This window comes from Mesoplodon mirus (genome assembly GCF_964341445.2).
Source record: "Mesoplodon mirus genome assembly, chromosome: 4".
NCBI classification, from domain to species: Eukaryota; Metazoa; Chordata; class Mammalia; order Artiodactyla; family Ziphiidae; genus Mesoplodon; species Mesoplodon mirus.
In genome coordinates this window covers 26,940,284-26,951,998 of record NC_138979.1, presented here as the reverse complement: position 1 = coordinate 26,951,998, position 11,715 = coordinate 26,940,284, and the positions used below count along the sequence as shown (strand labels likewise).

At 48.2% G+C, this 11,715-nt stretch overlaps 1 protein-coding gene across 1 annotated transcript; it reads right to left on the bottom strand.

Annotated features, from left to right (window-relative positions):
• Positions 1–1,138: 1,138 nt before the first annotated feature.
• Positions 1,139–9,765, bottom strand: KLF6 (KLF transcription factor 6). Its single transcript, XM_082620063.1, has 4 exons — positions 9,442–9,765; positions 6,117–6,690; positions 4,609–4,732; positions 1,139–4,147 (listed from the first exon to the last, which is right to left on the bottom strand). The coding sequence occupies exons 1-4, from the start codon at positions 9,643–9,645 to the stop codon at positions 4,096–4,098; spliced, it is 954 nt and encodes a 317-aa protein (XP_082476189.1). The 5' UTR covers positions 9,646–9,765; the 3' UTR covers positions 1,139–4,095.
• Positions 9,766–11,715: the final 1,950 nt, after the last annotated feature.

Sequence of the window (11,715 nt, the reverse complement as noted above, 5' to 3'; positions counted from 1 at the left end):
GGCAATCCAACTATTAGTCATCCTGACATGTGCTTTGAACACAACACACCCATGAGTCCTGGCAAAAATTGCATCTGCTTCCTGCACCCTCCCACATCACAACTCCGTTCAAATGGCTGATATTTTTACCACAGTTCTAGAAAGAAAATTACTTAACATTTCTAATCTGGGGATGCACTTCAACTTCCCCTCCCCAATTATCAAATTAAAAGCAGCTCGTGTAAACTCTGCCCACGCAGCAAAATGAAGATCCGCTAGGAACAAGAGGCAGTGAGCCCTTCCAGCAACCGGAGAACTTCCTTAAACTAAGAACAAGATTAAGAAGCTCATTGCCTCAGAAATGTCCATCATCCTGTAGCCCCTTCTAGAAAGCACACACTGATTTTACCTTCACTACTGAGGAGCTTAGTATGAACTCAACACAAACTTGTTTGCCACTCGCCACTCAGTAGAACTAAGATCTAATGCTGCTCACAGGAAATGTTTCTAGAGAACCAAAAGCTATTTTGTTTTTGAACAAACTCTGCATTTGAATGCGTCCCATTTACCTCAAGAAAAAAAAATCTGATCATGTAAACAATCTTTTACCTTCTGCCCTATTTTGCTGGACTGACCAGAGAAGGTGGTGGGAGGGGGTAGGTAAGAAGAGTGGACTGAAGGCCAGGGGGATGGCTTTAGGGCTTGCTGTCCCAACTGTGTCCTTTTCACCCTCTTGGGTGACATCTCAGCCAGGTGTGTGGGCCAGGTCAGAGGCGGCTGCCGGGCTCTGACCGCCTCGGTGGAACAGGGCTGCAGGAGCATGCGGAAGTGAAAGGGAGGTGTTTGTTTCACATTCTGCAGATGCCTCTGCAATTCATTCTCCTGGCTGGAGTGACAGGAAGATAAAACACAGCAAGTGTTTCCTCCTGTGCCCCGTCTCTGGAGGAGAATTCAGTGCCCATCAGGGGAGCAACCCCAGGCTCCTATTTCCACCTTTGCTGCCAGGAAGGGCAGTGAGTGGGGGGGAGACAAGTGGCTTGCTGGGTAGCACAAGGAAGATTTCCCAAGGAGGAGGAGGGTGAGTAATCTGACAGGAATTTGTTTCAACACTCCGCCACCACCACCCCCACCACACACACAAAAACAACCAGACTCAAGATGCTGATAAGAATTCTTTTATGTTATTCCAATAAAAAATACATTCATACAGAAATATAACAATCTTGCAAAAAACAATTTCAAATAAAATCTTGTAAAACAAAATTTTACAAAAATCTTACAAAGATTTTTTTAGATAACAGGGTGCTTCAAAAGAAAAAAAAGAAATTTCACTAATAGAAATTTTTTTTTAACGTCAAGCAAAAAGTTTCTGCTTGATTGAGGCTCAGTTATCACCTGAACAGAATGTAATTCTTTATGTACTTGCTTATTATGAAAATTACAGGCATTGACATACGTGGCACCCAGCCCCACCCAATCAAACCACTCCATGGTGTTTCATAAGTGAGACAAGCCAGTGCAAGTTTTTTTTTTGTCTTTTGTTTACCTTCTTGCTGAATGGAATTGTTATGGCTAAGCACACAGCAGGGCCAAAAAAGGAGTTTTCCAAAATCCAGCAAATCAAGTGCCTGGATTTGGAATTGCCAAAAGAAAAGTGCATTTCCCCCCTCAGCAATATGAAATGAGTTCTTTAGGTAAGTGTATCCATCAGCCCAGATTAAAAAAAACAAAAAACAAAAAAAAACCAGTTATGTGAGCTTTCACCATTGCTCATCTCCAGGAAGATCCAAACAAAATACCAGCCCAGCCAGACTCATATGTGTGTGTATATATATATATAAATATATATAAAGGAAAGATCCACACCCATGAGCCAGCAGCTGGATGGAGGATCAGCTGTCCATGCTGCGGTGTGCCAATTCAGGGAAATTACTCGTTGGAAAACCGGAAGAATCTATGTGCTGGAAAAAAATAGCTTCATCTGCATAAAAAGTGCTCTAAAAAAGAATCCCTGTGATTAGCTTACTCTTAGGCTCGATCTTCAATAAAGCTGACATTCAAAATCCAAACCTTAGTGTGTCTGAGACCAACGAGCGGGCTAGTATTCCGTTCATATGGCGAAGGTACCCTATCCCAGACCTGCCGATTATGATGAGCGAGTTGGCAGTCTGGAAGAGATTTGATGCCAAGAGCCTGTGGCAAATTGTTAAATTAAAGGGAAAGCCTTTATAAAAGTTAGAGTTCTCATGTTTACCTCCTTTGTGGCCATTTTGAAATATGTCTTCACAGGCTGTGGAATTTTCTAGCTAGACATTCTAATTTCTCCTTAAAAAAATATGTATATATTATCTATATATATGTATATATATATATATACACACACATACACACATACACATACTGTACACACAAATATACATACACAAGAATTTCGCCCACTTTAAAAAAAAAAGTAATATACTTTCTGTTACCAACAGATAGCTAGATAGATACGCGAGAAACTTGTGCCTTTTAAGCAAATACATTGTTTTTTATACTTCTGTATCTTTAATACGTGTGAAAATGTTACATATTAAACACAGCCGGTGTATGATCTGTACAACTGTTGTGCAAAGTCTATACGAAGTCTCACGGTGGCAGAAATGGTCTGATTTTCCAATTATCACATGTTTTCCACTTTAACACTGACAGTCAAGTTGTCTAAACTACTGAGTAAATACTGACTTGTTTGGGGGGTTTTCATCTATTTGACTTTGTGAAGGAGGACCTTAAAGAGATTTTTTTTCTGTATTATATATTGATACAGTACAAAGCCAGGTGAAAAAAGAGCCTTAATAAAGCATGCATCACCCATACCCCTGTACGAGACCCCTACATAAGGGGCCACTTGCGTAAGGCACCATTGTTAAGATCTACAGTGCATTAACAGCTAGAAAACCAGAAATTAGTCCTCAAGGCATAAATAAGAGAAACTTAGCTGCATGAGAAAACAGTTTCTAAGCTTTAGTGGTTTTATCCACCCAACTGAGAAAAATTTTAGGTTCTGAGTCTAATGAGACATTAGACCAGCAATTCCCAGCCCTAGTGTCGTGGACACCCAACTCGTGTCCAACATCTTTCAAGGGCATCACGAAATTCTCCAAAAAGGTAATTCAAATTCGAACCATTTACAAAATAGTCCTATGCTGCACAATGCCTCTCTGGAAGGGGAGTGTTATGAAATCGAAGGGGGGAAGGATTGTGTATTGCCAGGCCCAGATGGCTAGGGGGTCACCGAATTCAACCAATCGTATCTTAGCTGCTCAGTGAACTGGAATCAAAACTGTAGTCCTGATTTAAAAATGGAAAAGCAGATAATTCCCCAGACCATGCATTACTTTTGTCTTAGAAGGAAAAGTTATCAATGTATTATATTTGTAGATACACAGCTTATACAATGGGTAACAAATGAACTCTGTCTTTTGAGTAGCAGAAGCTACTCACTTCACACAGCTGAACCAGACACCGAAAGTTCTCGCCACACGCTAGAGGGAAAGGGGCTCCCCTCCCTACACCCACTCGCCACTCCCGGGTCCTGACCGCCCACGCCTGCCCTCCACATTTTCCCTTCTTTTTTTCTTTTCTTTTCTTTTTTTTCCTCTAAGGCGCAGACTCTACCTACACCACCCCCCACCCCACCCCGCCCCGGGAAATGATTGGTGGCCATCTCATCTCATGGAACACGCCTCACATACAAAACATTCAAACTATGTTTTTTTCTGTCTCTTGCAGCCTCGCAAGGGAAAGGACTCTGTCTCGTCACACAGTCCGTAGGAGACCCTCCACATACAGCCCACCCACCACTAACATTCTCAGTGCACATGCTCACGGCAAAGGCTTAGGGACCACTCAGAGGATAGGTACCAGTGGCGAGGCCAGGGCCACCCAAACACCACACACCCTGGGTGCCCTGCCGCTTCGGACATGACTTTTTTCGCCCTCGAAAGACCTTCCCAGTAGGTCCTGGAGGCGACCGGGTAGGGTGCAAAATGGCTTTGGCTGGAACACGCACCCTCCTTCCACGGCCGTCTCAGCCTGGAAGCCTTTTTAGCCCGCAGGAGTCGACGCTCTGCCGCTTCAGAGGTGCCTCTTCATGTGCAGGGCCAGGTGGTCGGACCTGGAGAAACACCTGCAGAGAGAATCGGGGTCCCAGACATTAGGTCTCCAGCCCCGTCAGTTACAGACCTCCTGCCCGTGCTCCCCCCAGCTAAAGTAGCCCTCTCCATGGGGGGTGGGAGTCATCATGCTGAGTCAGCCCCATCCACATTCGGGGCAGGAGTATACATCAGGGAGGTTGCCGATCAGCTCTTGGGAAGGTCACCTGACTTTACTGCCCAGCCTTCAAAGTTGAAAACTGTTAAAGGGCCAGTCTTCAGAAAGTATGAACGAAATCCTTCTATTCTCGTGCACTCAGTACACGGTGCTTCCTAACCTGGACGAGTGGCGTATTAGAGCCTTTTTAAAAAGTCCTGGGCTGAAAAGAGAGATGCCAGTGCAGGCCAGGAAGACGGCTGCCTTGCTGCAGGGTGACTGCATGCCTACTCCATTCCGGGGATGGCACCGCCGCGCCCCTGCTGTTCATGCACGTACCTGTCACAGTGAGAACATTTAAAAGGCTTGGCACCAGTATGCTTTCTGAAGTGTCTCGTTAACTCATCGCTTCTTGCAAAACGCCACTCACAACCTTCCCATGAGCATCTGTAAGGCTTTTCTCCTGGGAAGAGAGCACATGACAGGCACGCCGTGATTTCACTGAACAGTGAGGGAAGGGCCCTGCTACCCCAACACGTGGTGGGAAAGTCCACTCAGGAGCAGGCCCAGAGGCCACTGCCCTCACGAGTTCAGAATACACCTCAGTTAGTGCTGGGAGCCGGCCCTCCCGAGGTAACAGGCAGAGGCTCTTTCCTGACCTAGCCTTGGGCCTCCAAGTGCTGGGGAAGAGACCCAGGCTTGGCAGGGCCCACATGACCGTAATCAGAGTGAACATGTAAGAATGACAATGACTCAGACTGGAGAAATACTTCCGAGGTGATGTGTCAGCCCACTGGACCCGTGGCCTTGGCCAGGGCTGGGTTTTATTGCTTTCTCCATGGAAACGGTTTCTCTCAAGCACTTATTTTGTTCCTTACTCACTTCCCTGTGGAATGAGGCTTTGTAGTTTCCTCCGGGAAACTATATTTCCCCAAAACTGAGGTCATGAGTTTCTGGGAAACCCCATTCCAAGGTCTTCAAAACACTTTCTAAATGACAAGCGAAAGACCCAGTCGACTTTATCCCTTGGTCGGATTACAAATATGATTTCACTAAAAGTGCTACCTGAGAAAATAAGAAACAATTGCCACAGTCAGTAGCCTGGTTCCAGGGTACCCGGGTGCTGATCCTGGCTCTGCCCTGAGCTGTTTCAGGATCCTGGTCTCCTCTCATTATTGGTAACATGAGAGTTTGCATGACTTGATCTCTAAGACCCCTTCCAGATCCAAAATTTCTGTGATGCTTCACCAGTTATCCTAGACTGTCATGGTAACTATAAATGGAACTATTCTCTAGACTGTGATATTTCATTAAGAAGTTATTATTATTTTTTAAAGTTGGCATCAGAAAACAAAGGCAGCATGATACACAGAGAAATTCTCACTAAGTACCTGCTGATAATACTGCTTCGTACAGAGTCGATGGGTCTAGCTCAGACCCCACATGGTGTCCGGCACTCACCTGCGCCACACCGCCCGGCCACCCTCTCCCAACCCTCGAGCTTCATTTCCAAAAATCAGAGGCAACTCCGAGTAGCACTGTACACGGACACTGCAGACTGCACAGTGGGCCTTGATAACCCAGGTGGCTGGAGTGGGTGGGGTACTCGGTGTAGACAGAGAATGTGATTTACCTCTTGTTTGTTTAATCTGAAAGCGATAACCATTCATCGGGCACACATGTCCAGTCTTTCAGCGCCTACTCTGTCCTCCCCAGAGACCCAACTCTTTTGAGGGAAGAAAGGAGGTGAGGATGTGTCTGCTCTGACAGCCTCCTGCGGAGCCCCGGCCCCCTCCCAGGGCTGGTGCAATTAATTCAGCGGCGCCCGGGTCGCAGGAGGGACTGACCTGTGTGGGTGCGCTGATGTGCTTTCAAGTGGGAGCTTTTGGTGTAAACTTTTCTGCAGCCATTAAAGTGGCACCGATGCACCCTCCTGCGGCCGTCTGGGGAGGCGTCTCCGCTGCCCTTGTCGCCAGGCTTCCCCGCAGTCCCACTGCGCGCCTTCCCGGGAGGGTGCAGCTCACCCGGCATGCAGCCCCACAGGTGGGACGGCTCCCTGCTCAGTTCTGGGGAGGAAGGGGGCGTGGAGGTGACGGAGGAGCTCAGGTTCCCCGAATTGACTAAAACTTCGCCGATGGGGTCAGAGGTAAACTTGGTGGTGGGCGAGAGCTCCTCGGAGCTGTCGGAGGATTCGCTGCTCACGTCCGAGTTCAGGCTGTTGGTCTCCAGGTTGTAGCCAAAGCCGGGGCTGTTGAGTGCATCCTCAGGGGGACTGGAGGACATCTTCAGGTCCGAGTCCTCCTTTTTCTCCCGAGCCAGGATGATTTTGGTCCACAGATCTTCCTGGCTGTCGAATTTGATTTCGGAGGCTGACACATAGCAGGGTTCGCTCTGGAGGTAACGTTCCAACTCCAGGCAGGTCTGTGCGAAAGGAACCACAAGGAGGCACGTGATTGTGACGACTACCGAAAACGGAACCGAAAGCGCACTTCCAAAAACATGCAGGAGTCAAGGGCAAGTAAACTGTGGCCTTGTCACTACAAGAATCCATGTCTTTAGCAGAGTGAGAGGAAAGCTGTTTCTAGGAATGGGTATACATTCAGAAGAAAAACCAGAGGTGAAACCTCTCCCCGCTTCCCCAAGTTGGACCAATGGCCACAAATGGTTGATGGTCACTGAGCCAGTTTTTGTTATAGTTACAGTGTTGACGTTTCTAATAAGTTTCTGTAAGCCACACAAAGAATACCAGCCTCAGACCTGCCCCCACCGGACAGATTTAACCATATTATCTGACAGCCGAGAGCCCTGTGCAACAAGGAAACCCAGGCATCCGCCTTCCAGAGGCACAGACAGAGAGCTTGCTGCTCTCAACAGTGTGCTCTGACATGGCATGTGTCTCCCTCTGGAGAACCGCTGACAGCACAGGCCGCACTCAGTGAGCGGACGCAGCCAGCTGATGGTCTAGGGTCAGGAAGGAGCTGCAGAGAAACTACCCGTTTCCTGCGGAGCCCAGACCTAATAGGCTTTCAAAGAATGCCATTCCCAAGTGCAGGGCCATGCGCACACACAACTTAAATGACTTCCACAGTGGTCAGAGGAAAACAACAACAGGAGCGGAGAAACCATTCCAGAATGGCCATCTGCTATTGTAAAGGATGCAGGAGGGGAAATTCCTCTGCAGCCCTGCTGGGAGTCCCACAATGGACAAGAACTTTATCTACTGGCCAAGAGTACAACTGTATGAGTCATCACTCTATTTCTTTCACACAATGCCAAAGGAGACTTCCTTTTGAAATTCTGACCAGCGGCCAAAAAAGGACCCGGTTCAAATATACATGCAGCGTGTCATGGCCAGAGTGCCCCCCCAGCCCCACAACCAACCTTTCCAGAAGCTACAACTGCCGAGAGACCAGCATCCCCTCTCCCCACCATCTCAAACTTTCTAGCCACTGGAAAAGAAAAACGGTAGGAAACGTTTTAGGTTTAAATTATGTCTGCCCTTATCTTCACTAGGATCAACTGCCTGCATGTCCATATAAGGCTGTCTATACTACTGCAATTCCACAGCTTTAGATTTCTACAGCAAACTCTGCTCTTTTTAGCAAATCATTTTCAGGACTAGCAAAGTCCACCCAAAGGGCTCCCGCTTGGTTATTTAGCAGTGTGCCTGCTATCAGAATAGACCCTTCCCCCTCCCCCTCCTCACCTAGCAAGCAGGAGCAAGCAGAGGGAGAAAAAACAATCATTGTTTTCTCATTACCCCTAAAATTAGACGTCTGGGTTACAAAGCACACTACAGTGTTCTGCGGAGAGACAGCAAGATATCCTATGGATGTTCCAAAGAAAAAGGAAAGCACGTTTATTGAGATCTTGTTAAACTTTAATAATTTGGCTAATTTAAAATCTCCATTATGCTGACGAGCCCTGGGGACCAGAAGGAAGCTCTCAGGGAGAGTTTAAAAGCCTCTGAAGGCGACCAAGAGCTCAGCCTGGCTTGTGGCCCAAATCCCAAATGCCCAAGGAAACTACTTAGATCAATTTCAATCACGTCCTAGGAAGCAGCTTCTTTAGGAGGAAAAGCCTGGAGGGGAGAGGGAGGCAGGAAAGGGCTGGGAACAATTAAGCAGGCATGTGAAGGTTGTAACACTTTGCATTTCATCTCCCCTAAAAGCCTTCTAGGCTTTGAAACCCACAATATATATTTGACCTGCTAACTCACTTTGTGACAAAAAGCAAACTGCTTAGCAGCGCAGAGAAAACCCCAAACCCTCCTTCTATCTTTAAAGATAATGGGACAAGTGTCAGAATCTCTCTCCCTTCAGGTAATCCTAACGCAATAGAAGGGGGAAAAATTGTTTCTTAAATGTCCAATGCCAAAAATTCCAGTTCCACTAAAAAATGCCGGAAACAGAGACTCTTCTTCCCAAACTCTGACTTGAAGCAATTCGGACGGGCTCATTGTCATATGACTGATAAGTCACTGGTTGTGCAAACATTGTTTTTTTTTTTTTTTTTTTTTTTTTTCTGGTCAACAAAAGAAGCAGGTTAAGAAAAACAAGGCAGATCGAGGCATATCTTAAGCATTCCCAAGAAGGTAAAGAAACTGAAAATGGCCTGGTAGAGAAAGGGAGCTGGTGGATGTTTCGCTGGTGAAATCCTTAATTAAAAAAAAAAAAAAATCTCCACGTACAAACACCAAAAAGCAAAACAAAACCAAAATCCCTTAAAAAAAAAAAAAAAAACACCCCTGGCAGTCCATACAAGTTCATATGACCAGATCCAGCTGTGGAGTCTGGAGCTGGTACAAGCACCAAACTTCTGCCAAGGGCTGGGGCCGGGATCAGGCCGCGGAGCTGGGTCTGCCCTCCGGAGAACGCAGTTCATAAGCCCCTGAAACGGCAAAAACACTCCAAGCGACGAAGCACTGCTGCGCCCCACTCAAATGACAACTCCGCTCCACGCTGTAAAAGGCCCCTTTAAAGTGCCTTCCACACCGGAGGCAGCAGAAGTACGTTTTAAGACTAATTATTTTAATTTTTAAAAAATTTACCCGAACCATTAAAAAAAGAAGAAAAAGAAATGCACCTCCAACCACACACCGTCCTGTCGGTGAGTGCATGCACTCCCTCCTCGGCGCACCCGGGCACCTGGCCCATGAAAATTCCTATTTACCTGTTGCCAATATTCCTCCAGGGAGGGCAGCGCCGAGAAGTAACCAGTCTCGTGCACAATCTGGAGTTCCTGGAAGATGCTGCACATTGGGAGCACATCCATGTCGGGTTGGAAAAGACAGTCACTGCTGTTGTAAAAACAGGGAGGTGTGCGGTCTGGAGTCGGGAGCGCAGCAGCCGTGCCTGCAGCGCCGGGGAAGTTCATGCAAACTCAGTGGGCAGCAATTAGGCGCCGCGGATTCGGATCCTACCGGAGCCCGGAGACTCGCTCGCGAGCCCACACAATATTTGCAAACACCGGACTGACTGCAAACGTAACCCCTGCAAAACTTCCCTATTCAAAGCTCCGCTGCCAGCCTCCCCTCCTCCCCGCCCAGCCCCCCCATCTCCCCACGTGACTCGCCCGCGCCCGCCCCGCGCACCGCCCAATCACGCCGCGCCCGGCCCGGGGGCTGCGCGACGATGATGTCAGCTTCGTCCAATCGCGGGTAGCGGCTTACAGCGGCCCCGCCTGGCGTGACCGAGCCTCTCCATCACAACCCTCGCCATTGGCTGAATTCGAACTAAGGCCAGCTCTGATTGGAAGGCGGTTTCGCAGGCTATTTTTAGCAGGGTATATAAGGCGCGGGCCGCCTCACGCCGGAGGAGTCGGTGCTGGGAGGTGTGCGGCCGAGCGGCGGAGTGTGCTGCTGCCGGGCAGAGGGAGCCGGGTGTTCCTTCCCGTCCCGTCCCCAGTCCCCGTACCCCTACCGTCCCGGTTCCCGTCCTCGTCCCCACCACCCGGGCTGGTCCCCGCAAACCCCGGCCCTCGTCACTCAGGCCGGTCACGCGGGTCCAGTCCCCTGCCCCCGGCCCAGCGGTTCAGTGTGCCGCTGCCTGGCTGAGGGGAGCCGGGCCGGGTCCCCTCTGTACCTCCCTCCGACCTCCGGCCGGCCTGCACTTTCTCTGGTCCCATCCGTCCCTCCATCCCTCTATGTCCCCCCTTCCGTCCCCCTGTATTCCCTGTTTCCGTCCTCTTCTGTTCCCCCTCTGTCCCTCTCTGTTTCCCCTCCTTCCCACTCTGTTCTCCCTCCGTACACGCTCCGTTCCCATCTGTCCCCCCCGTCCCCCTCCATCCCCATCTGTCCCCCTCAATCCTCAGGTGGCACCTGTAACCCAGTGGTGGTGGACGGGTGGTGGACTGGGCAGCCCCACGGGTGTGGTGAGGAACAGGGAGGGGCCGGAGGTACTCCAGAGTCACTGGGGTATGTTGTATGTGAATCTGAGGTCCCTCCTTCAGCCTCCCTCACAAGGACAGGGCACACACTTGGGGGACACGCCTCTGCCCCGCCCCACCCCCATGCCTGCCTAACCTGCAGGAAAAGGACCAGAATGGCCTGGAAGACCCAAGTTGGATCTGCTTGCTCTTGAGGGGGTTATTTACATTCTTGATTCTATGGGAACACAGTTTTCTTTTTTAAAAGAGGGCGCTTTGTGAGGGGGCGTTTAAAAAAAGGGGGCCTATAACCATTCTCAGTAGGGTCCTCCATCCACACCAGCTGCGTACATTTTAGAAATGCAGTCTCCAGGGTCTGACCCCAAACCTACAGAATCATAAGCTAGAGGGTGGAGGCTGTCCCAGCCATTGAGTTTTGACCAAGCTCCCCAGGTTAATCTCTTGCCACTAAAGTTTGGGAACTGGGCGTCTAGAAAATGTCCTTTTACTTGTCACCTACCATACATCAGCTTTCATTCTGAGAAGATGCAGAGACCCTCACCAAGATTAACAACTAGACTTTCCCCTAGTTGAATGTGAAAACAGTTTAAATGAGGTTGAAGCTGACATTCAATGTGGGGGTTTTTTCATATAAATTACCTCCTGAAATATACCATAACGTTCATTTTCAAGCAAAATGCCAAGACCACAAAGAATGTGCTTTTAAAATTCGAAATGGAAAACTGAATTATAGCTACTACCTCCATTATTAATTCAAAATAGAGTTTAATGAAACATCCTTTTAAATAAAATTTTTTAAAACTGAAGTATGTAAAATGAAGTTTTGAGAGGATTTTGTAAGTTAGACTTTAGCAGACTTGAGTATACCAGGACTATGACCCCATAACATTCTAGGCAGGGACCTTTGTCAATCAAAATTTAGGGGAAGTTATTATCTTATTGTATCTGTAGTATTAAAGAGGCTGTGAAGATGATTCATAATGAATTGATTAAAATGATCATTAGCCTGTGTTCAGTATTATTTTACCCCAGAAACAGAGAGCGTGACTGGCCCTCCAT